General features: G+C 35.3%; 3 protein-coding genes across 6 annotated transcripts in view; 1 reads left to right on the top strand and 2 right to left on the bottom strand.

Annotated features, from left to right (window-relative positions):
• Positions 1-19,140, top strand: part of LOC115243257 — a 62,172-nt gene extending 43,032 nt beyond the window's left edge. Inside the window, exon 2 of the mRNA XM_029820079.1 lies at positions 14,345-19,140. Coding sequence (XP_029675939.1) covers positions 14,463-16,919 — 2,457 coding nt within the window. The 5' untranslated portion in view covers positions 14,345-14,462 and the 3' untranslated portion in view covers positions 16,920-19,140. The remainder of the gene's footprint in view (positions 1-14,344) is intronic.
• An 885-nt stretch (positions 19,141-20,025) lies between these two features.
• On the bottom strand, positions 20,026-21,073 carry LOC115243256 (rRNA methyltransferase 2, mitochondrial). Its single transcript, XM_029820078.1, has one exon. The coding sequence runs from the start codon at positions 20,869-20,871 to the stop codon at positions 20,131-20,133; it is 741 nt and encodes a 246-aa protein (XP_029675938.1). The 5' UTR covers positions 20,872-21,073; the 3' UTR covers positions 20,026-20,130.
• Positions 21,074-21,214: 141 nt separating this feature from the next.
• The window catches only part of LOC115243255 (gephyrin), a 25,013-nt gene continuing 21,406 nt past the window's right edge, over positions 21,215-24,821 (bottom strand). For 3 of the 4 annotated variants that reach the window (XM_029820075.1, XM_029820074.1, XM_029820073.1), the window contains 7 exons: positions 24,456-24,734; positions 24,327-24,393; positions 24,135-24,249; positions 23,770-24,045; positions 23,467-23,606; positions 23,205-23,392; positions 22,814-23,134 (listed from right to left, as the gene is read on the bottom strand). In XM_029820075.1, the coding sequence (XP_029675935.1) occupies positions 22,904-23,134; positions 23,205-23,392; positions 23,467-23,606; positions 23,770-24,045; positions 24,135-24,249; positions 24,327-24,393; positions 24,456-24,734 (1,296 nt within the window). In that variant the 3' untranslated portion in view covers positions 22,814-22,903. Of the gene's footprint in view, positions 21,334-22,813; positions 23,135-23,204; positions 23,393-23,466; positions 23,607-23,769; positions 24,046-24,134; positions 24,250-24,326; positions 24,394-24,455; positions 24,735-24,821 lie in introns of those variants that run through there. The other variant, XM_029820077.1, reaches the window with a different exon arrangement.

Here is a 24,821-nt window from a genome sequence, read left to right as displayed (position 1 = left end):
CCCCCCCCCCCCCCCCCCCCCCCCCCCCCCCCCAGCCCCCCCCCCCCCCCCCCCCCCGTAAATCTAAAAATTCTGATTTTAATGAAACTTTACATACATGTAAGGGGGATAAATGAATGAATTTAGAAATTTCCAGTTGTAGCCCAAAAACGATTCTAAGGGGTGAAATCATCCCTCATATGTAGAGCGGCTTTTTGCTTTTCTCGATAAATCTCGAAAATTATTCGAGATATCAAAAAATGTTTTATATAAAAGTTTCATGGTAAAAACACCTCTATTTAACCACATTAATAAAATTTTGAAAAAATAATTTTTTTCATAGATTTTTGTCCTCGTTAGTCTTTGATTCTCCCAGCCAAAGTGGCTTATTTGCAGACACGGGTTTATTGACAAAATTGACTTGTTTTGGTGTGCTTTATAACCACCTAAAGTTTGTCGGTCTATTTCTGGAACACCTTGTATATAAAAACATTTATTATTATATCAAAATACACACATATTTTTTATTTATTTTTTTTATACCATAAGTAAGATTTTTTTTTATTGAAATATATTTAACAGCTCCATTTTTTCCAATATGTTTGGGATGTTTATTATTTATTATATTTAAAAAAAGCGTTGCCTTTAGTCTTTCTTTGGGAATCTTTCTCGAGCGTACGAAACGACGCGTGTCGCGAACGAGTTCGCGAGCATATAATTCCATCTCGGTGCATCGGCAGCGGGAAAAATAAGATAGCGAAGAAGAATAAGAAGAGGAAGCAGAAGCCGCCGCCGCCGCCGTCGTCACCTCCGGGAGTGGAGGCCTCGAGGTCGCGACTGTATAGTTCCCCACGGCTGCGGCTCCCACGAGCTCAGCCACCGCGAGTACACGCCGCTTTTCAGATCAGATTCATTGACCCCGCTGAATCTCTCGGAGCGGAGACTCGGCCGCTCATGCTTTTTCCTGCGTGACAGAAACGCGGCCCGCCCGCGGCGTCGGCGGCGAAGCGGGAGAGGAAAACGAAGCTTGTACACGTACGGCTTTGTCTGTGTATGTGTGTGTATGAATGATACTAAATGATACTATGTAATACGCACAAGAGAGAGAGAGAGAGAGAGTCTAATACTATATTAAAAAAGATTAAGTAAGTCTAATGTGTAAACAAGATAAAAATATAAACAAAGAGAACGAGAACGAAAAGAGCTGGCTTCCTGTAATAATCAAACGCATTTTTGCAAAACGAGATATTGAAAATAGGAACGAAAGAAAGAAGGTTAACAATGACATTATAAACAAAAATTTATTTTAAATAATATAAAATTAAGGTTGAATTTTTTTCTCTCTCTAGAAACATTCCAGAGAAAAGTTTCTTATGACTTATTATTAGAACATTTTTTCGAGATAAATATTTTTTTTTAGATGATAATTTTAGCTAATTGATAGTTACATATGATAATAAGCAATTTTAATAATGTATTAATTCTATAAAAATTATAATCTTATGTGTTTATATGTAACACACGTGCGCGAGACATCAGGACGATGCCCTCGAAGATTCGTCGTGATAGCCTAAACGAAGGTCAACGAGTAGAAATAAATTATTACAGATAAAATAATGTGTATGTGTGAGAGATAAACAGGAAGTGTGCCGGAAAAAGCGCTCTACATCTCAGGCACAGAGCCAACTATGATTTTCGATTCGAGATACATACACATACTTCCAAAAAAAGACAAGATAATAACGGAAAAAAAATTGCATCGCGCCTCATAATTTTGACATGACGGTGTCCATAATTTCCAAACAAAAGTGACGTACATATTGAAAAAATTCAATATTATAAGTGGTCTGCTAACCGGCGATTTAGTCATTCCTTGATAAAACGCCTCTAACCTTGCGATGAAATAATAATGTAACGCCTTAAGGCATGCATGATAAAAGAAACTTTCGTTAAGTCAATCATTAAAGAAAAATACAGAGAGAGAAAACGAGAGAGAGAAATTGTAAACAATTTCCGACAATTTCAGCTGATTAAAAAATTATGTGCTCACATCTGATAATATATTTGAAGATATCCATTTTTTATATAATAATACAATAAAATAATCTTATCAAAATTATATTAATTTTTATTTAAATCTTTAACCATTTATTTAAATAATAAATAATTCTTGTTAATGACTCAAGTAACAAAATTTCTTGCTACGTACCACCTGTAACATATTCTTTTCCTTATTATGAGTATTCAAAAATGATTGATTATCAATTGAATATAACTATTGATTCTTAATCGGCCATTAAGGATGTATGTGTCATATGTCAAAACATTGACAAAAGTATGAAAATTTCGTAGACTGTTCTACTATTTCTTTTGAGTATCTGTGCAAAACCTGAGCATAATTTTCTTTACGGTTTGGAAATTATTTAAGTTTAAAGTTACTATTGATTCTTATAGAAAATCACATATTGTAGCATTTATTGACAAATTTGACAAAAATATTGCCAACAAAGTAAAAATTTTCGCGTATATTAAGAAAACTCTAATAAATATTTGTGCAAAACTTGATTTAAATCTATTTACTTGTTTAAAAGTTATTTACTCTAAAAATTATAGAAAAATATTATCTGTCTCTCTCTTTCTTTCTGCAAATTACTCGGTTTTTGTGTTTCTTGCAGTTGATTTCAGGGATATTCACGATCAAAAGTTTTTGTCAAAAATATTAATTACAACTATTTTCTTTTACGAAGTCGTTAGAACCATATTGTGTGATACTTTAATTTATTTTATCATCCGGATTTATTTATTTGATTTTTCAAACAGTAGAAACGTAAGAAATATATATTTTTTTAATTTAGACAGTTTTTTGCTACTATTGTACAACCAAAACATCCTTAACCCGCAGCAAAACACGGTATCTTCAATCCTTTAATTTCAATTGCGTATCGTATAATATGATTATCGATGATCCTCGTTAAATCGATAAGCGCTCATTGTTCCCGGACAGTCGTGTCATTCGAGGCCAAGTATCGACCAGAAGTGTGTCACATCTGCTCGTCGCAGCGAACAAGATGCTGCAAAGGAAATTGCTCTCGCGTCTTGTTACTTAAAAGCCCAGCAATTCGGATCAATCGAGAGATCGCCTCGGACGGTAAATTACGATATCGCTTTAAAAATTAACAGTGTCGGACCTAATTTCATATTTAATCACGCGCGCCAATTACGTTAACCGGCATGTGTGCCTGTAGAGTACGATATCCTGTCACTGACAAGCCGGTCAACCTTCGCCGTGATATAATGAAATTTTGGATTCGTAGAAAAAAATGGACGTCCGTGTGGTCTGCTATCGATGAGTTTTACATATCTATTACTTCCAAGAAGCATTATCTCGCAACTGAATAAATACATAATCTCTAATCTTTTTTTTCGTTTATTTATTTGGACAGGCTGAGTAATTGATTCAGTTGCTCTGGCATTTATCCTGTTTGACGTGTCACCAACGTCGTATAATAGCAATTAATGGTCCGTGTAATAAAAGTCAGAAAGCTTTACACGTATCAATTGCTAAAGCGATATTTTCGTATAACATTGAATAAACATGCGCATCTAGTTTTTATTTATCTATTGCATTAACAGAATGAGCTTCGATAATTTATTCGATTGATCCAACATATGATTCATTTTTTATATGTTGTCAGTGTCATAAGATAGTGTTTAATAGAGCCCATTTAAATAAAGTCGTAAAATGTTACATATTAAGCATTCACTTTATTTTCTTACAAATATACAATTGTTTATTAATTTATTCATTTGGAGGATTCTAATAATTGACTGAAATATTGCTCGAACACTTAATCTGTTTAATATATTATTTGTATATCGTATAATAATTTATTATTATCAAAATAGATAAAATTTCTTTTTCATTTGATATTTAATATTTGCTTCGAAGTGTGCTTTTGGCGTTTCAAAAAGCTATTTTTCCGGATATTATGGCAAAAAATGAATAACACATAAATGGTAGAAATACAAATTAGTACAAATTAACACAGTTATCCTTACATTTGTTCGCATAATATGAGATAACATCATCTAATACAGTATAGATGTTTTACGAAAGTCCGTTGTGAGAAAATGTAATCGCGAAGAGAAAGAGCGAAACGCGCTACTCGGTTGAGCATTCGCGCAACAAGTACGCAAGAAATAGTGGCTGTTCGGTTGTTGGCGAAGCGCATTGGACGTAAGTAAGGTGTATCCGAGAGTTAGAACGCGTATATATACATATGTAGCACGACCGAGGAGCCGAGGGACGCTTTGAAATATATACGGCCATGGTCAAACTGCACTCAACCTCAGATAAATACAAACTCAGCCGAGAGATGCACCAGCTCCGGGATACATACGAGACCAGACAAAGTGCATGCTGTTGGAGATATAGGAGATTCTTAGCAAAGATGCACCTGCTGTGCGACTCGTACTTGGATCTCGGCTACAGGGTATTCTAAAGAGAGAGGAAGAGAGAGAGAGAGAGAGAGAGAAAGAAAGAGATGTTGCATTTGCTCCTTCAGAATTTCACTCGTGATTTATGATTTGAAAAGCCTTTTTTCGTTAGAATTTTAGAAATAGTGTGCTTATTTAAATTCAAAATATAAGCTATTGTATTTTTATGGCAATTTCTTTTAGTAAGACTTTTCAAAAAGGTAAAGCCGAAATTTTACGATCTCGGTTTGTAAATTATTACTATGATAAATATATCATAAAGCGTGATTAAGAATGTTTTGGCTGTACAATAGTAGCAAAAAACTGTCAAAATTAAAAAAAAAAAACATATTTCTTACGTTTATATTGTTTGATAAATAAAATAAATAAATCCGGATTATAAAAAGAATTAAAATATCACAAAATAATACGGTTTTTAATGTCGTAAGAGAAAATAGTTGTAATTAATATTTTTTTTTAATTTATGACAAAAACTTTTCATCGTGAATACCCCCTAAAATCAATTGCAAGAAACAAAAAAACGAGTAATTTGCAGAAAGAGAGAAAGATAATATTTTTCTACAATTTTTAGTAAATAACTTTTAAACGAGTAAGTGGATCTAAATCAAGTTTTGTACAAATATTTATTAGAGTTTTCTTAATACATGTGAACATTTTTATTTTGTTGACAATATTTTTTCCTTGTCAAATTTGTCAATAAGTACAATACGCAATTTTCCATAAGAATCAATACTACCTTTAAACTTAAATAATTTTAATCTTTAAATTTTTAATCTTTAAACTTAAATAATATTTCTAAACCGTTAAGAGAATTGTGTCCAGGTTTTGCTAAGATACTTAGAAGAAATAGTAGAACAATCTACGTAATTTTCATGCTTTCGTCAATATTTTGACATATGACACATACATCCTTAAATTTTCGTTAATAACGATGTTCTTATTAACAACCGAAGTTTACTATTATATAACGCTCTTAAATATCATATAGTTATGCATATAGTATTGTATGACTGCGAAATATGCGAAACAAACCGATGAACGCATAACAATAGAATATATAGTATTAGATAATATACATTTATGTGGAGAAAATCAATCAAGTTTATCATGAAAAAAAATCTAGTAGTTTAAAATTGTACTTATAAATAGATCGTGCACTCCTCGCTAATATCAGCGTACCGAAATATTTAGCTACCTTTTCTCGAAATACGGCCACTATTTGTCGATAGAGCGGAATTTTGTTGGAGAGAAACCGAGAGAGAAGCGGATTTACTAATCACCTGAGAAACGCCAAGATTACAATCCTGAGGAATGCGCTTAGAGCCGTCGTTTCGAAAGGCTTCTACTCTCACATTCTAGCTGCACCGTATTATGTTCGTCCAAGTGTACAGATTTGTGGTCTTCGCTAGCAACAAAGATTTATTTATCGCGTAGGCGATGATAGTTATATTTTAATTGCAAACCCGTATTACGTACATATTCTCGGTTACTAATCGCAATTAATCATAATTGAATTAATATATAATAAATTGTAGAAATGTTCGGAAAATTCTCTTGAATTTTCGCTTTTTAGAGATAAGGATATTTGCTTCTACAAATAATTGTTTGCATTACACGATATTTATATTGTGTGCCAAAATCTTTGGCATAAAACGTATGCCTTTTGATTATATCTCGAGATAATCTGAGCATGAGAAAATTTATTTTACTTTGTATTATTGAATTCGTTCTGTTAGTGTCGCGTTATTTAGGGAGAGGTCAACTCGCAGTGAATCATCGTAGATTCGAGCAAAACGTTCGCGAGAGAATTCAGGAGCGACGAAAGTCGAAGAAGAGACGATCACCATTGGTCATCTCGAGGCCATTTTAACCGACCGAGAATAGTAACTCTCAGGATAAATCTCTACTCTCCGGCTGATTCTACAGGGTGGCCAAAGGTTTACCGCCTTTTCTTTCAGTTGCAAATTTCTCAATATAGTTTGACCTCATTCATGAAAAAAAAAAAATAAGAAAATTCGAGTTTAAAACGCAGAAACACATTAATTTAAAAATGTATGTATCATATGTCAAAACATTGACAAAAGCATGAAAATTTCGTAGACTGTTATTTACTAAAAACTGTAGAAAAATATTATTTTTCTCTCTTCCTCTCTCTCTCTCTCTCTCTCTCTCTCTCTCTCTCTCTCTGCAAATTACTCATTTTTCTTTGTTTCTTGCAATTGATTTCAGGGGGTATTCACGATCAAAAGTTTTTATTATAAATTAGGACAAAAATATTAATTACAACTATGTTTTTACGAAGACATTAAAAACCATATTATTTTATGACACTTTAATTCTTTTTATAATCCGGATTTATTTATTTGATTTTTCAAATAGTATAAACTTAAAAAATATTTTTTTTTATTTTGACAGTTTTTTTTCTATTATTGTACAGCCAAAACATCCTTAATGCAGATAGAACGATTTTGAGAGAAAGGTAGAATAATTTTAATATTGCAAACAAATAGCTAATTAGGAATCGAAACTGAACCTTCTTACTTTCTAAACGATCGGCTTATCAATTCGATTATCGAAGTTTCAATTTCAATCTGTCATATTAATAATGTTAAAATATTGTATGCATCGGTCATTGCTCGAAATAGTCTTTCTTTCATGGATTTGTTATCAATTTCTAACTAAATAATAAAAGGGGTCAGCGGAAATCTATCGTTAATTTTCCCGGATAATATTATTATAGCTGCGTTATATTAATTACATGCAACGCATTTGCGTTAAAAATCAATGCCTGCATTCTGCCAATAATTCGCAGAAGAAACGAGAGCATCATAAACCATAATAAACAACATATGATATTCTCTCAATTATTCTCAGGCGTATGTATCACCCGCTGCAATCGCGATTTGCTTCAAGTAACCCGAATGCAAAATGCATTTGGATCATTCCACGATGCGATGGTACGTTTACGCAGTTCCTTTGAGCGATTGCGTCACGATGTGTAACAAACCATATTAAGAAAATGCAGATGTTTTCTTTCTCTTGTTCTCGACGAAATATATGTATACGAATGGCATGCGCCAAGTATCGGACAAATATCTGATTGCAAATTTTTGTTTGAAAATTAATATCTTTCAATATATCTTTCATCGTTCAACATAATTGTATTTTCAATTTGCTACTCTAAAGATTTTTCCTCTATTTAATTTGGTAAAAACTAATTGTTTTTAATTGTAACAAACACAAGATAGAGCTTTCTCAATATAAATTTTTATACGAAGTGCAAATATATGAATATTGATATTGCGATTAAATGGTTTATAATTAATCTTTTTTGATTTAATCAATTTTGCGAGGAATATCTATCAAAATTAGAAGGTTTAAGGATGTATGTGTCATATGTCAAAACATTGACAAAAGCGTGAAAATTTCGTAGACTGTGCTACTATTTCTTCTGAGTATCTGTGCAAAACCTGAACAGGATTCTCTTAATGGTTTGGAAATTATTTAAGTTTAAAGTTACTATTGATTCTTATGGACAATCGCGTATTGTGGCACTTATTGACAAATTTGACAAGGAAAAAACATTGCCAAAAAAATAAAAATTGTCACATATATTAAGAAAACTCCAATAAATATTTATGCAAAATTTGATTTACATCCATTTACTCGTTTAAAAGTTATTTACTAAAAATTGTAGGAAAATATTATCTCTCTCTCTCTCTCTCTCTCTCTCTTTCTGCAAATTACTTGTTTTTTTTTTATTTCTTGCAATTGATTTCAGGAGGTATTCACGATCAAAAGTTTTTGTCATAAATTAGAAAACATATTAATTACAACTATTTCCCTATACGAAGATGTTAAAAACCATATTTTTTGTGATACTTTAATTCTTTTTATAATCCGGATTTATTTATTTGATTTTTCAAACAGTATAAACATAAGACATATGTATTTTTTTTTAATTTTGGCAATTTTTTGCTACTATTGTATAGCCAAAACATCTTTAAAAGCCGATATAATTCATAAACACTGAATAATTAAATCAATTTCCTCCCCGCCAATAATCTTGTTTGTCAGTTCGAACGTTGCGTTGAAATTAATTTCTAGGAAATCAAGCTTAACGGACGCGTTGTTCACGCGCGCGTTATCGCTTAATTACAATCTCCTAATAAACGTTGGAACGTAATTAACGGATTTTCCAAACATTCCTCTCTATATCACTTTCTGTTCTCCCTTTTCGTCGAAAATGACAACGTTATCGGAGAAAGCTTCCGATACAGAAACGCTCGGTGGTTGGTACATGGGCAATCAAAGTCGCTGTCCATTGACAAACGCGGATAACGAATCGCTCGCATATGCTCGCGTAGGAAATACTCTCGCCATCGACTATCAGTGAAACGTCTGCTCTTAAGTGTTCGCCGAAACGAACAGATAATCATTGGTGAACTGTACACCTTTCGTTCGTGTCCTGACTCCGTAAAATACGTTTAACAAGAACTTTTTCGTCGAAAAAGTCGGGCAGCTATCGATATTTTTATTACGTTACATATTTGAAATTGAATAGTGAAAACGTTTTGCACGTAAACATATTCAGAACATCAAAAAATACAATACACAATGCACAAGTTAACGTGTGAATTATATTTAATGTATATTTTATAATTAGATGACACAGTTTATATATATATCTTCTTCTTGTTATTTTTGAATATAAATTATATTATTATATTTAAGTGTATGAGTGTATGTGATGTGTATATTTTACTCTCCCTACATCTTTATCTCTTATTCTGTATAATATCTCCATTCGTATTGCCAAAAATCATTGATTAAATCATTGATAAATTCTGATTAATTTCCTATTAACACTATATTCGAGAACGCAATAATCTTGAAAAAAAGAATCAACAAGAAAATATGTCAGAATGCTTCGGCGGCAACGAAAAATAATCGGAGCTAATTCTAAAACACCTCGCATCGACATCTGATGTCTTTCTCGTGGTAAGAATGGCAGACAGACATTATTATCGTATCTCATATGATCTTTATATATAGAAACACATATTTTTGCAAAATAACGAGATCGAAGCGTTACAACGATCGCATAAAGTGTCACTATACGCGACCGTTAACTCTCTTTCGGTGACCTCGAGCAATCATCGCATCCGGCAAGCAGTGAAAAATTTAAAACACACTATATTTATTTCGCTCTGCCCGAATTTCTGAATTTACAGCTGGATTACGTGCCGTTGGTTTGCGCCACATAATATTAAACATGATATATTTTCACATTCTACTTATTTTCTTTTTCGGATACGCGCATTTTGCACATTTTGTTTAGCAAATAAGCACAAAGCATGAGTTTTATTTGCATACGCTTAGCTCTTCGACTTTCGCGACATTTGTGAAGAATTATCATATTTGTTCTCTTTTTTTCTAATAAATTGAACATGTCTCTCTCTATCTCTCTCTCTCTCTCTCTCTCTCTCTTGTTATACAAAAATTCTAAATTTAAAGGACAAGTTTTATAGATAAATCCATTTTTCTAAACAATATATTTTACTATCTATATTTATTTTTTATTACCTTATTTATTTTTATTTTTTGAACCCTCATCAATTCTGAAAGTTAGTTAAAAAAAAAATTAATTTTGCAAAACTTACGCATATCTTGCACATATTAATATCTTCATGCATATCGCAGAACGCGTTATAATGCTTTTTATTAGCATAGAATACATTGAATAACCAATTTAGCGATTATAGTTGAAATAGGCTATAAAGGATAAGTATCCTAGTTTAGCGATCTTACTGCGATCGGCTGTGAACATTAATCGAGCGCCCTTACGCCTTTAACAGCTCTTAATAGAGACGCTTCCACGTGCTTACAGTGCGTGTCGAGATAGGGTCATTCTGAAAGAAGAATCGCGCCGATATCGCAACGACGATCTCAAGAGGCACGTAGAGAGATATATATATACTTATAGTTAGCTCTCGCATAAATCATACACACAGTTCTTTCTCCGTTCCAGCGTATTCTCCTCTCGCGATAACGATTATCGATGTTTCACGTTTGAAATATTCACGGTCTCCGCACTCTGCTCTACTCCAACGTATCACTGATATCGGCGATCATCGAGACCGGGCGTTAATTCAACTGAGATTACCGAGATTGTCAATATCGTGGCCTGCGCGGAAAATCGCATTTTCCATTCACCGAGCAAAATTATTGCGCGAGTGGCAGCGGCGAGATACTCGTATGAAAACGGGAAAAGCCAGACGACGGCGCTTCCTGTCGCGGCCTGACATTTACCTCGATGCTAACGCATCGACTTTCGTTGATTGGAAAGGCTGATAAATATGATCGCGCGCGCGAAAGATATTCAATCTCCTCGGTCATTACACGTCGTTTTATTTATAGCATCAATTTCAACAGCCGTGGGACACGTTGAACTTTTTTCGAATGTTAACCGACTTGGTCGCAGGAAACTATATTTTACTTCTGCATCGGGGAATACACGTTTATAAATTATGTCGTTTGGGTTCAACTATAAAGGGAAAAAAGAAGAAATTTGTGTTCGTGTTGATAAACGTACATTTCTTAGGATAGAAATTGGTCTAGATTAAACGCGGTCGTTTACTTTGTTAAGAACTGTTAAGAGAAGAATCTGTGATCCTGAAGAACACACATATTTCTATGTTTTACACCGTAATGATATTTAACGTTATTTGAATTTCTATAGCCTTTTTTACTCATGTATGTGTGTGTTAATTTATTTATATTATTTTCAAATATCACGCCATTGACAGGAATAGCAAAAACGCATTAATTTATCTTTTATATATTAAGTATGATGCAAATTTATATCTTTTAGCTAACTAATGAATGTAAATAGTTAATCTATTCACAGATGTTCAAACGTAAATTATATATAATTTTACGCAAGAATTTTAATACAATCAATTACGATCAAATCAAGGAAATCAATTTTCGTATTTGTATGCATTCATGAATCAATTACAAAAAAAGAAATAGAAAGAAAAAGATATTCTTTGATTTTTTATTTATTAAAAAACAATTTTACGATGTATATTTTTTTATCTTGTACATATTATTTTATAGTTTATTATGTGAATTTTGCATTACATTCACACTGAATTCTGTGAATTTGAAATACTAGATTTTTTTCTAGCAAAAATTCGATTAATTTTCTTCATGACTTTTAATTTTTCATATTACATGAAAAAAACATGGCAATTATATGGCAATCTCAAAATACACAAATAAAGTAAATTCAATTTAAGATTAATTAAAGTATAAAATATTGTTCATTTTTGTTGAAGTATTTAAAGAAAGAATTTAATAGAGTTAAAAATAATTAAAATATATATTTCTTTCATGTCATTAATCGAATCATTTAGTAATATAAATGAGAAACAAATTGTACACCAAATGTCATTGATTATTGCAAGAGATCAAGAAAATCTTGTATAATATAATCGTGTTAAGTAAATATGAAATAACTGCAAAAAATTCTGACAATGAAAAAATAATAAAATTCAACGTAGCATAACATTTTTCTGTCTGATATAAATAGATTTTTATAAAAAAATATGAGATTTTTAATAAGAAACTTTTACAAAGTTATATATTTCGGTTCGTTGCTTTCAAAAATTTATGTGGTTTGGTCGTTCGCTTGATTTGAAAAGCGTCGAGGCGGTCATTGTGATAATTATTAATTAAAAATAGTATTTTTTTCTTCAAATCGTAATCATATAAATTTATCTTAAAATAATTCCCGATAAAAATTAACGGCATAAACTGAGATATGCGATATATTTCGCGGCTTCTCTCGTTCGGAACGTCGTAAAGTGTCTACCGCTGTTGCTTTTGCTGTTATTGCTACTGAAAATAGAAGGCAAAAGAACCCTTAAGAGACCCCATATATTCCACGAGGCGACGACATATAAACGATCGGGAAGTCGATTCTCATATTTGTACGTCTTATTCACGAAGCAGACATAATCCCGGCGAGCCTGCGTAACGGTAAGAACAGATCGGCGTGCATTCACTTTTCCTCGCTGTGCATACATACACTCGCAAACGTATTATTCAGTCGCATACGCATACGAGGCACGCATTTTTGCAACGCGCCTTTTAAGGATATATGCGAACGGTATATACCTAATTACAAGCCAAAATATATTCTATTACTCGAGAAACAATTCATCTCACGATGTAACCTGTATCCAATTTTCCTTTAGTATCTCTAGTATATTTTGTTAGATGCTAGAGTCTCAGTTAAAAAGTGAGATATAAAGATAGCTACATTCTGGATTATATTTACACACACACACACACACACACACACACACACACACACACACACACACACACACACACACACACACACACACACACACACACACACACACACACACACACACACACACACACACACACACACACACACACACACACACACACACACACACACACACACACACACACACACACACACACACACACACACACACACACACACACACACACACACACACACACACACACACACACACACACACACACACACACACACACACACACACACACACACACACACACACACACACACACACACACACACACACACACACACACACACACACACACACACACACACACACACACACACACACACACACACACACACACACACACACACACACACACACACACACACACACACACACACACACACACACACACACACACACACACACACACACACACACACACACACACACACACACACACACACACACACACACACACACACACACACACACACACACACACACACACACACACACACACACACACACACACACACACACACACACACACACACACACACAGATATATGAATCGTATATAGAAGGAAAAACCACCATACAAATGACAACTCTAATACAGTCAACGCTTTTTCTCTTTACCTAATAAAATAGTAATAAATATATTTTTCCAGAAATCACTAAAGATTTCTATTTCGAGAATTTTTTTGTTATATGTGAAAGATTTTTAGTTGGACAGATGTTTGAAACATAATATGATCCTTTGAAAAAATTGTTTCGCGTTTAAGAATCGCTTTCGATTAATACGTGACATTTGTGGACGGTCGACTAAATTAATAAAACTGGCAATTGACTTGTGGCACGCATATGTGTATGTCATCAAATTTGACGCATAGAAATATATCCCGAGATTCTGTTATTATGCGCTCCTAAGAGAATCAAAATACAACTTTTACATCATAAGAATAATGAACCATTATTATTTTTTCTAAACGTGACATGCCATGTGTTTATAATTATGATTTACTAATATTTGGAAAAATTACTTTAGCGTTCTTTGCGTTGATCTGTTTCTCTGTTTCTTGTAATAGATATTTCTTTATGTATTATCCTTTGCAATAAACGCGATACACTGTCTCAATTCGCTCTAATTTATCAATTTATGCGACTTACGGACAGATGGAAATATTACTAGAGGCACTTTAGAGACGCCCGAAGCAGATGCGCAACATTCTGAGAAACTCCTGAGGAAACTCGTAGTCCTAAATTACCTCAGGGAATGTCGCGTCCGGTATACGCATCGGCTAAGTGGCGTTTATTAAGATTAGAAACTGGGTTAATATTGCTCCCTAGGAGATGAACGGCTACTTAAGTGAAAGCCCTAGCGGCGAAGTTAATTCATCATCGCATTACGCAAACGTATCGCTAATTTCTCCACTCGACCACTTAAATACCATTTACCATATACACATATACAGATAATAATTAATTTCATCCCTCCTATCTGTTGACAGACTGATCCGATGCTTCCAAAGAAGGACAGGTGACAAGCAAAAGATCCACACACAGACAAGCATCTCTGAGAATATCCGAAACACTCTCTGAAGAAGCTTTGTCAGGAACACAAAAAAGATGTTGAGCCAACGACGAAGGCATTCTCGATGGAGAATGTCCCTCATCTTCGTGGCGTTTCTCGGACTGACCTGCAACGGCGAATTGGCACCCGCCAATGTACCTGAATCATCGTCGTCGGCGCCCACCGCCAAAAGAAAACCACAGGACATTGGCTCTCTGAGCGACTTCTCCTGGCAAGCGTGGCTCCTAGTGGACGCGCAGAATAACTTTCAACATGGCATGGACTCCGCCACTCTTCTGCGAAGGATAACACCCAAAAGCGTGTTCATCGCGCCGGCGTTGCCCGCCTGCGCTGAGGGTTATCGCGCGGATACCATGGGCAGGTGCGTGAAAAGTGTTAACATTGACGAAAACGCGCACATCAGCTTCCTTTTGCAGCGGCTCAACGCCATGTACGGTAGTCCACAAACCTCCGGAAATAAGAACGATCAAAGGAAGTCAAGTGGTCCATTACAACTTAATATCCCTCTGATACCTTCTAACCCTAAGCCTTCGTCGACGAAAATCGAGCTCGAGGAAACATTCTCGATGAAGAATCCGGTCGTGGTGCCGTCTCGTAATAAAACTCAACCGGATGATGAAGATAAGGCGAGGCCGCATGAGGTCGCAATAGCGAGCAAATACGAGATGAAGAATGACACGATGCTAGAACTGGAGGAGACGACGGTTCTTGCTGAGAATTCCAGTATTGACGATGTTAGCAAAATTCATCAGAAGGCTGATGCAGTGGTTCCGATAGCCGATTTCATCGAAGAGGCGAACAACACTAGTTTCTCAGAGGTTGTGGATTACAAGATCCCGATAGATCTGAAAACTTCATTGAACATTTCGAGCGTGACGAGACTCAATGCGAGCGAAGTTACGAGAAATGTTCCGATGGCGGAAAAACCGATAAACTTCACCGAACTGTCGCCCACACTGATCTTGCTGATTCCGTCTACAAAGTTGCCAAGCATAGCGGATGATCTGCCAATAATGCAAAACGAAACACAACCACGTGAAACGAAAGACAGCCATGTGACTGTGCAGATGTCTAACGTCACCTCGAACGAGACCGCGAAGGAGGTCATCATTGTCAATGTGCCGGAATCCACGCTTCCGTCTGCGAACAAGTCGGCGGAAGTTCCGTTAATTGCAATGGACGAGCAGCGGGATAACGAGACGGCATCGGAAAGTTCCAAATTGAACGAGTCTCACGAAACGGAGTTCGTTTATGACGAGGAGGAGGAGGATTCGGAATACTCGTACAGCACGGATGTACCGGACGAGGAGGATTCGGTGGAGCTGGAGAACGAGGAGATCCTGAGACACGGAGAAGCCGGCATGACGATTCCTACACGAAATATCGAGCGACTGCATCGCGATCAGCAGCAACAGAATCAAACTACGGATCAGAAGAAGACACTTGAGGTACGCGATCAGATCATGATTCGCTTTAACGATTCCATGCCTACGGAGGACAAGGACGAGGCGGGCAGCAACGTCTCCAGTGAAGTCAGTATCAATGGCGACCTCATTTTGGAGACTACTCTCTTAGACGTAAACACTGAGAAGGTGCAACTTAGTACCAAATCGCCGGATGTAATTCGAAAGATTATAAAGAGCAGCGATGACGATTCCAAAGAACCATCCGACAAAAGTCCTAACACCGAACCGGAAGTTGTATTTTCTCAAGAAGCTCATGGCACAACGTTTACCAGCTTGCACGGACGCAAACGAACCGAGCAATTGACGAAACTCGATGATAAGAAGAACGAGGAACTGATCGCTGCGCCTTCTTCGTCAGAGTCGTTTCTGTACAATTTTCCCGAGGAAGATCCAATAACGGAGATCCGCATGATGGATAAAGAACAATCAATCATCAAAGAGAGTGCGCTGCAAGAAAATTCGAAAGATTTTCAGCTAAATGTCCCCGCGAATTTCAAACAGACGACGATGAATCTTGGCTCGGCCGAGGACTATGTGAGGTTTCCTGATTACGTGAAGCAGCCGCAGCAGGACAGTTACGTGAGGTTCCCGTCCAACGAGGCCAACAGCATACATAGCCTGGGCTATAAGCAGCATTCGCATCATCCCATAGATGACATTGGTCCTCACGACAGCACCAGCACTAAGAGCAGCGTCCCCGTTCGCCAGAAACCGGTCTATTATTTGCCGAGCTGGAAGCCGGAGCGACTGCAAACTGATCACGTCCCGACGAGCGAGAGACAGAAGCAGAGACCGGATTTGTTGCACTTCTGGAGCAAGATGCCGCTGGTCAGGGACCCTGACATCTACCCCGTCGATCAGGTTCCGAATGATGAAGCGGCCGACGACACTCAGAAGCTACCCCGCGACCGATTCCTCCGGGCGTCGCGATCGCGGAAGATGAGTCCCTCTACGCCGGAAATCCTATCACTCGAGAACGTCAATAGAGTGCCCGCACAGAAGCGAAGAACGTCGATTGGCGGCTAATTATCCGTACGTTATTTTCCTTGAAAGAAATGTCCAGTAAACTGTTTGGAACTGTGCCAAATGATTTGCGAGAAGTATTCCAAGATCGCACGAAGTCGCGACATTTAGATCGCTGTAGTACGAAAACTTCGAAAAAACACGATTGACGAGAAAAATCGTCGATGGAAAATATTTTATTCCGTAATAATTTTATAGATCGATACTGCGTAAATCGTGTCTAGTATTTCGTGTTGCGAGTGCCGGATGCTGCGAATTGTCTGGAAAGTTTGACGATCTCAGAAGGAGTGATCTAGGTTTCTTCCAGCTCACATGTGGAAAGAAAGCAGTAGAATTCAACTCGTTAATAGCGGAGAAGATTTAGTAAAAACGTACTAAACGAATGTTATGAGTCATATTGAATTATTATTAAGCTCGAATGTGGAAAAATCTTTTCCATCTTTTTCCATAGAAATCAATAGTTGTATCGCAACAGTCGCTTCCAACATATGAAGAATGCATTTTGGTAATAGCTGCGCAACCGATAACGAAATTTAATAGAGAAAGTAATAAGAAAATAACGTGTTAGCGTAAGGCATAAGATATTTATACATAATCCTGATGACAGAATTTTCGCTATACTAATGAACTTTTTACGGAAACTGAACTACATCGTCCATTTAGACAAAGGCATTTTAGTGCATCGGGTATTCTTTGCGAACTCGTTGCATTTAGCGATAGTGAGATATTGAATTACATGAGAAAAATGCCGCTGCTATGTCGAATAACAAAATCGAATTGTTGGAACTTTATATCGAATCTTACGAATCTGACGAAGCTAATATTTACGAAACAAGCCAGCCAAACGTAGATAAGGTCCTATTAAAATGCGCTACAATAGACTATATATAGAAGAGACACGCACTGGTTGAGATTATTTTTAAATTTGTTTACAAGTGACTTTTTATATATATACATATTTTATCAATAATAGAAATTCATAACAATCCACATTTTCATTGTATATTTGAATTTGTGTGTGATATTTTGGATCCCTATATTTTTTATTTTTAACTACTAATATAGCTATTTTAATGATATTACATATATAACAATTGATTTTTAATAAAATTTTATTTGCGTTGATGTCACATTATTAACTGTTATTATTCATCTGGAAATTCTATTACTTTAATATGAAGAATACACTAACTAAAAACATATAATGACATTTAATACTAAATATGCGACACAAAAGTATAAAATAATAAATTTGTAGTGCGAAATATATTGCTAATAAATATCATGCGTTGAAAGAAGTCATTAATTCATGCAAAGTTTCATGTAAAATGATGCTGAATTTTTATTCTCTGTATAGCGGATGGATCGTTATTGGGCTTGTCAGAGTGCTAACACTACTTTCGAGATAACGATATATAAGCGGCGTTTAACGAGTTCACGAGCGATATGTCGAGCTAATCTACTAATGGAGGCGTTATCGAAGCAGACTGATCTTTAGGGTTATTATTGTAGAGTAGAAAAAAATCAAGATTTCCGGTCGTACGAAATCTTGAGAATCGCGAATAGTAACGGAATAATGTCATACGCAGCAATCAATTTGATGCACATCGTTGTAAGATTTTTCGGAGAAAGAGATGTAAGATCGCTTCTCGATTTTGACAGATTTTAAGCGAGTCGATTTTATAATTCGCATAATGAGTGAGCGTGTTTTTCGACGTCTTAGATTATTTTATGTCGCAAATCGATTATGAATTACACCTACATTGTAGCCGACAACGTAGTATAAGTTTTTTCGGTGTGACTTAAACAATCGTTCTTTCACGTCGACAGCTTGAAAAGCTATTTCGCTGGAAACAGCCGCCGAAAACATCCCGAGTTGACAAGTTTTGATCATCTTTGTCATATATTTGCTTTGTCTTTCGAATTTACATGCGCAAGATGATTGCGCTTCGACGGGAACGTTATCGACATCCCGCTATAATAAACGCTTCCAGCAACGGTATACAATAAGTAAAAACGCGTAATAAAACTTTTATTTATCTAAATAGTATTATACGGTAATAATACTAGAGAGAAGAGAAAAAGGAAGAGAGAGACAGAGAGAAAGAAAAAGAGAGAAAGTATTGATATGCAACGTAATTATTTAGGTCAATGGCTGAACCATTCAGACAAAAATGTAATTACAAACTTAAAAAATTTAATTTCTTAGTGTTACTTACAAATTTTTTTAATAAGTATATTTACGCAGATGTTTTTACTCCTCGCATTTCTGCAGCATTAAAGCGACTCTTTTCTCTTATAAATTGACACACCATTAACGTATCAACGCGTTTTCGTAGCATTTCAAACTATGATATTTTAAATAATTTAAAAATAATACAAATTGAACGTTTTGAAGCAAACGAAAAAAATTTTAATAACTAAATAGGGTATGAACTTCAATAAAAAAATATTTTTGAAAAACGTTATAATACCCTATTATATAAGCTTTCTATCCCTTTTCTAAAATCAAAGAGCTTCAAAAATATAGCGAATATACTATCGATTAAATAATTACGTTAATTAAATAATTTTTTAAGCTGATTCTCTTCGAATAATACTCATTAAATCCTGTGGTATATCGAAACTTGTTAGATCGTTTTACTTCTTGATTATGACCTGTTGCATATGTCGCAATATGAAAGCTATAATCATTATAGCGGGTGTTATCGAGATATCGTCACGAAACATTTTGAATTAGCTTTTGTTACTTTAGTGCGTGTTTCACTACGAATGTGGCAACGAAGCGGAAAGTTTTTATAATACTTGACATTATGCGGCCAGTAAGTCTACATGCGTTTCAATGTGGTGTGTAATGTCTCTCGTATTATTGGATGTCGATTCATGTACATATTAGTTTTATTATTAAGAAATGTATATATATAGCATAATATAGGCATAATATAAGTAAGTGTTAACAACAGCGTCCCGATGCGTATTAATTGTGTAACTGTATTGTATTATTTATAGCGTACTATATCGATGTATATTGCATTTGTCGTGTTGTGCAAGGTCGCCTGTTAGATAACAAAGTGAAAGGAGTTGTAAAAAAAATACATACGCTCTGTCCGTATGATATCAAAATTATTGTACACTTTTATTTATACAACCTGTCCGCACACATCATCGTGTCCCACAATGGAGAATTAATATGTACCTATCGACTCTAATTAGATCAGCTAGTCTTGAGACCCTTAAATCCTCTAGCCAAAAAGAATTTTTCCGTTGATTCATCTCTCGTTGCGTCAGGCTTGACCACCTTAACGTTATCATAAAATTTCAACAGATTCTGCTCCAACTGTTGTGACTTGCCGCCGTCCCAAACTTTTATAACAAGCGTACCGTGCACTTTAGTAATTTGCAATGCAAATTTCAAAGCCGCATACGCCAGTAATATTATATTATCGTGATCTATCTCTCTTATACCGGATGCATTTGGAGCCATGTCGGATAAAATAACATCGGCCTTATTACCTTGCAATAATTTATACAAAGTTTCCTGCGTCTTGTTCTTTCTAAAATCCATATTTCCCAAAACGGTTGCACCTTCCACAGGATAAAACGGTAGTCTATCAATGGCGTACACTTTACCAATGGGACCTTCCTTTTTGGCATGTGCATTGGTCAGATTGGTGGCGATTTGTGTCCAACTACCAGGTGCCGCTCCACAGTCTATGACAGTCAGACCCGGGCTGAGAATTTTATATTTCTCGTTGATTTGCAGAAGCTTGAAGGCACTTCTGCACCTGTAGTTCTCCTGCTTCGCCTTCTCCACATAAGGATCGCGTATTTGCCTCGTTAACCACAGCTGCGAACTGTGTTTCTTGCCCTTCAAGTTCCGCGGCGTCTCTTTCAATAGCGTGCAATTGGTGTACACGCTTCTCATCTGCGAAACGCTTTTGCAGAAACAATTCATCTCGATTTATCCGGTATACAAATATGTAGTCTAACCTAACAAACGTTGCTCACAGCGGACGTACTCAATATCGACGCTCCTTGCGAACTGATTATCTTTCAGTAGCTCTGCGCAAATTAGGCGCCGTATATCCTTGAAGGACATCGATCGTGTATATACAAACTGGGATTGATTAATTGGAGAATAAAGACGCGCAATAAACCGTCGATAGCACGGAACAGCGACTCTGTGCGCGACCATATTGAGTATTGAGTGACTGCGCATGCGCACTGCGCCATGTTTTCAGCTATCAGCTGATTACATGACAAATGGCGTTTTCGAATGTAGCAAGTTTAATCGCTCTGACAATTATAGCGTTTTCGAATATAGCAGGTTTATGCCCGGTTTCTTCACACCTCCCGATAGCTATCTTCTAGATAAAGATGTCGGATGACTTGATTCGTCGATTCTGCGAGATATCTGCTGAATAAAGTTATCGAGAACTTATATAATCGCTCTCAGGGCCAATTTCACCAAGTCCGGTTAGATTAACCGACGGTTAAAATTAGCAGGGTGGCCAACAGAAAATAGAGGTGAAGAAAAACCAAGCATTCATATAATTTCAGTTGGAACCATGCTAATTTTAACCGTCGGTTAATCTAACCGGACTTGGTGAAATTGGTCCTCAGAGCGATTAATGACGTCATTGCATCGTCTCTGCCAATAAAAGGCTTGAATTCATAGTAAAATATAGTGGTTAATTGATCCGGGTTGGATAAATCCGTTCATTCAAAAACGTTAAAAGGCTGCGGTCGGGAAGACGCTAGAAATGCTTCGAAGCATTGTATTAACCAATCAGGATAAAGAAATCTTTACTCTTTTTATCCTGATTGGTCAATCAAACGCTTCGAAGCATTTCTAGCGTCTTCCCGACTAAAGGAATATATAGGGATAGAACGTAACGTCGCGATAGGGAAGCCATACCACAGTATATACAGTAGCGCAACTCTCCCGATTTTGTGTTGACCAAAACGGAGTGCGCATGCGCGAAATATGTAAGTTGGCCAGTAACGCCATCTAAATTTCTCTCTCACTTACTCTTTTTTTTCTACTCTTTCGTCCTCTCTCACACATTAATTAAATACCCAATTAAATGCCTACTACATACCTTATTTGGCGGAATAGATGACATTATATGTTATTTATTGTACGATCGCACAATTTATCAGAGTTTTTGATACAATGCGATTACGAAACGATTACAGCTATTTAATATAATTATATTTGTAATTATAACTTTATATATATATGTTTTCTTGATACTGTCTTTATAATACATTTAACAATTTTCGAATAATATTTTATATTCCTTTTTTTTGCTCTCTCTGCCTCGCTATTGCTACGCGTGACTTGGCGCGAGACACTACCGTGTCTCTTGATACATTTAATATTTTTTGAATAATATGTTATTTTCTTTTTTTTTGCTCTCTCTATTATTTCATGTAATATATTTTGCATATAGCATAATTATTTATGTAATATATTGTATATTAACATAATTATTTTTATTTTTTCATTATTTTATTTTTTTCCTTTTTCAAATATATTATTAACAATTTATCTGTATATATTTTTTATTAAAATACATTATTTTGGATTATTATTTATTGCTATATATGTATCAATGAGTTAGAGAGAGAACGAAAAACGAGAGTGAGCGAGAGATAAGTTCAGATGGCGTTACCGACCAACTTACTTATTTCGCGCATGCGCACTCCGTTTTGGCCAACACTAACATCAAAGGTGCCGACAGGGAGTTGCGCTACTGTATATACTGTGGCCATACTATCTAAAAATTAATTGTTGAGAGAGAGAGAAAGAGAGAGAGAGAGAGAGAGAGAGAGAGAAAGAAGAGAGAGATGAAAAGAAATGGGGGGAAGAAGAGTTCTACACACAAAAGATATTTAAAAAATAATTTGCTCGTGTAATAGTAAGAAATAAGAAATTGAATATATACTTAATCGTAATTTTGCTCGCGATATCTTGATAGAAATCATTTGAAACCGATAAGCATCGCTGGTACAAGATCATCTTTATTCAGCATTTGTTTCTCTACTGTTCGTCCCGGTAGCATTAAGAGCGCATTAGCATTTTTACAGCTAAGTAGCTTGCTGCTGATTTGGTTCCCCGTACTGTATGCTAACGGGAATGCTTCATTGTCACTCCATTTCAAGAACGCTCTTGCATATTCAGGGCGTGGATCCAAATTATATGATGACATCAACTAGAACATATGCATAATAATATGCATCATGCATTTCCGTTTCGCGAAATATAAAAATAATCTTACAAACCTTAGCTTGTATTCTGATGGGTTCGGAAAAATCCCCGCGCATCTCATTTAAAAGGGGTAAAAGAAATAAGCGTGCAGTAACAGTAGCGGACACTGGATTTCCTGGCAAACAGAGAAAATATTTCTTTCTGCCACGCCACATACATGTCGCAAATGTCGTCGGTTTCCCCGGTTTCATGTTTACACGACCTAAAAGAAAATATTTTGATTTATTCTCACTAAGAAATTTTTAAATCTTGATAAGTAAGAGAAAGCTGAGGTACCAAAATGTATAGTAGCTTCGAAATATGTCTGTAAAATAGGTTTTAACATATCTCTATCGCCCATAGACACAGAACCTGTTGTCACAAGTACATCTACCTTTTTTATAGCTTCCATGATTTTGCTCACCATAGTAGACTCACTACAAAATAATAATTATATTAGTGTAATGTGATATATCAATTATATTTATAATTATTATATTAATAAATTAAATCGTCTAAATAAAATTACAATAATAAATTAAATAATTTAATTATTGTAACAATGTGAGCATAAAACATAAGAAATTTCGATTTACTTACTCATCAATCGCAATTCCAAGATCCAGAGGATTAAAACCATTTTCTTTTAATAGTGTAATTAGAGTTATTTTATTACTATCATAAACGTGTCCTGGCTTCAAAAATTCTCCAGCTTCTTGTAATTCATCTCCAGTAGACAATATACCTATAGACGGAAGTTTAACAACTGTAATTTGTTTGCAGCCACAAGCTGCCAGAAGTCCCATTTCCGTCGGACCGATACTTGTGCACGAATTTAAAACTAAGCTTCCTTTTTTTATGTCACAACCAATGGGTCTACAACAACATATATGAGCAAATAAATAAATATATGATCTAATAAAACTTGTTTAAAAAAAAAATGTGAAAAATAATGAGTTATATACCTAATATCTTGTCCATCTTTTGGTTGAATCAGTATTTCAATTTCTTTTTCCTCCATATTATCAGAACTCTTTGATATTAATTTTGTATCCTCAACTTGTACAACTGCTGTCGCTTCTGCAATCAGAAATAAAGATAGTAATAGATTCTTTATAGTGAATAAATCAATGTAATGTATAGTTAAAATCGCTCACCATCGGGAATAGGTGCTCCTGTATTCACACGTACACAAGTGTCAGGTATAAGGGAGACTAGCGTGGACTAAAAAAATTTTTTCTTGTAGCTCTAGCTTGTTGCAATAAGCACTTATTTTTGAAACTTACTGTATTCCCTGCTTTTACACCGCAGAACACCCTTCTGATACCTTTTCCATCACTTGCTAATACTGCATATCCATCTTTAATAGAAGCTCTAAATGGTGGTAAATCACAATTGGAATATACGTTTTCCCATAATATTCTGCCATAAGCATCATTTGCATTTATAATTTCGACTTCTTTTTCCTTTTGTACAGAATTACGAATCATTTTTACTGCTTCTTTTACAGAAATCATAGGAAACGGGGATTCTCTGAGACGTGTTGCTACATTTTCGAAATTTATCTGGAATAAATTAATTGTATTCACATAATCTTTCACATAGGCACACATACACATACATTATTTTATTAGAAACAATAAGTATATATA

The sequence above is a fragment of the Formica exsecta genome, unplaced genomic scaffold (assembly GCF_003651465.1).
Source record: "Formica exsecta isolate Colony F162 unplaced genomic scaffold, ASM365146v1 scaffold71, whole genome shotgun sequence".
NCBI classification, from domain to species: Eukaryota; Metazoa; Arthropoda; class Insecta; order Hymenoptera; family Formicidae; genus Formica; species Formica exsecta.
Note: the sequence above shows the minus strand (reverse complement) of the source record. Positions and strands in the feature narration are given on the sequence as shown.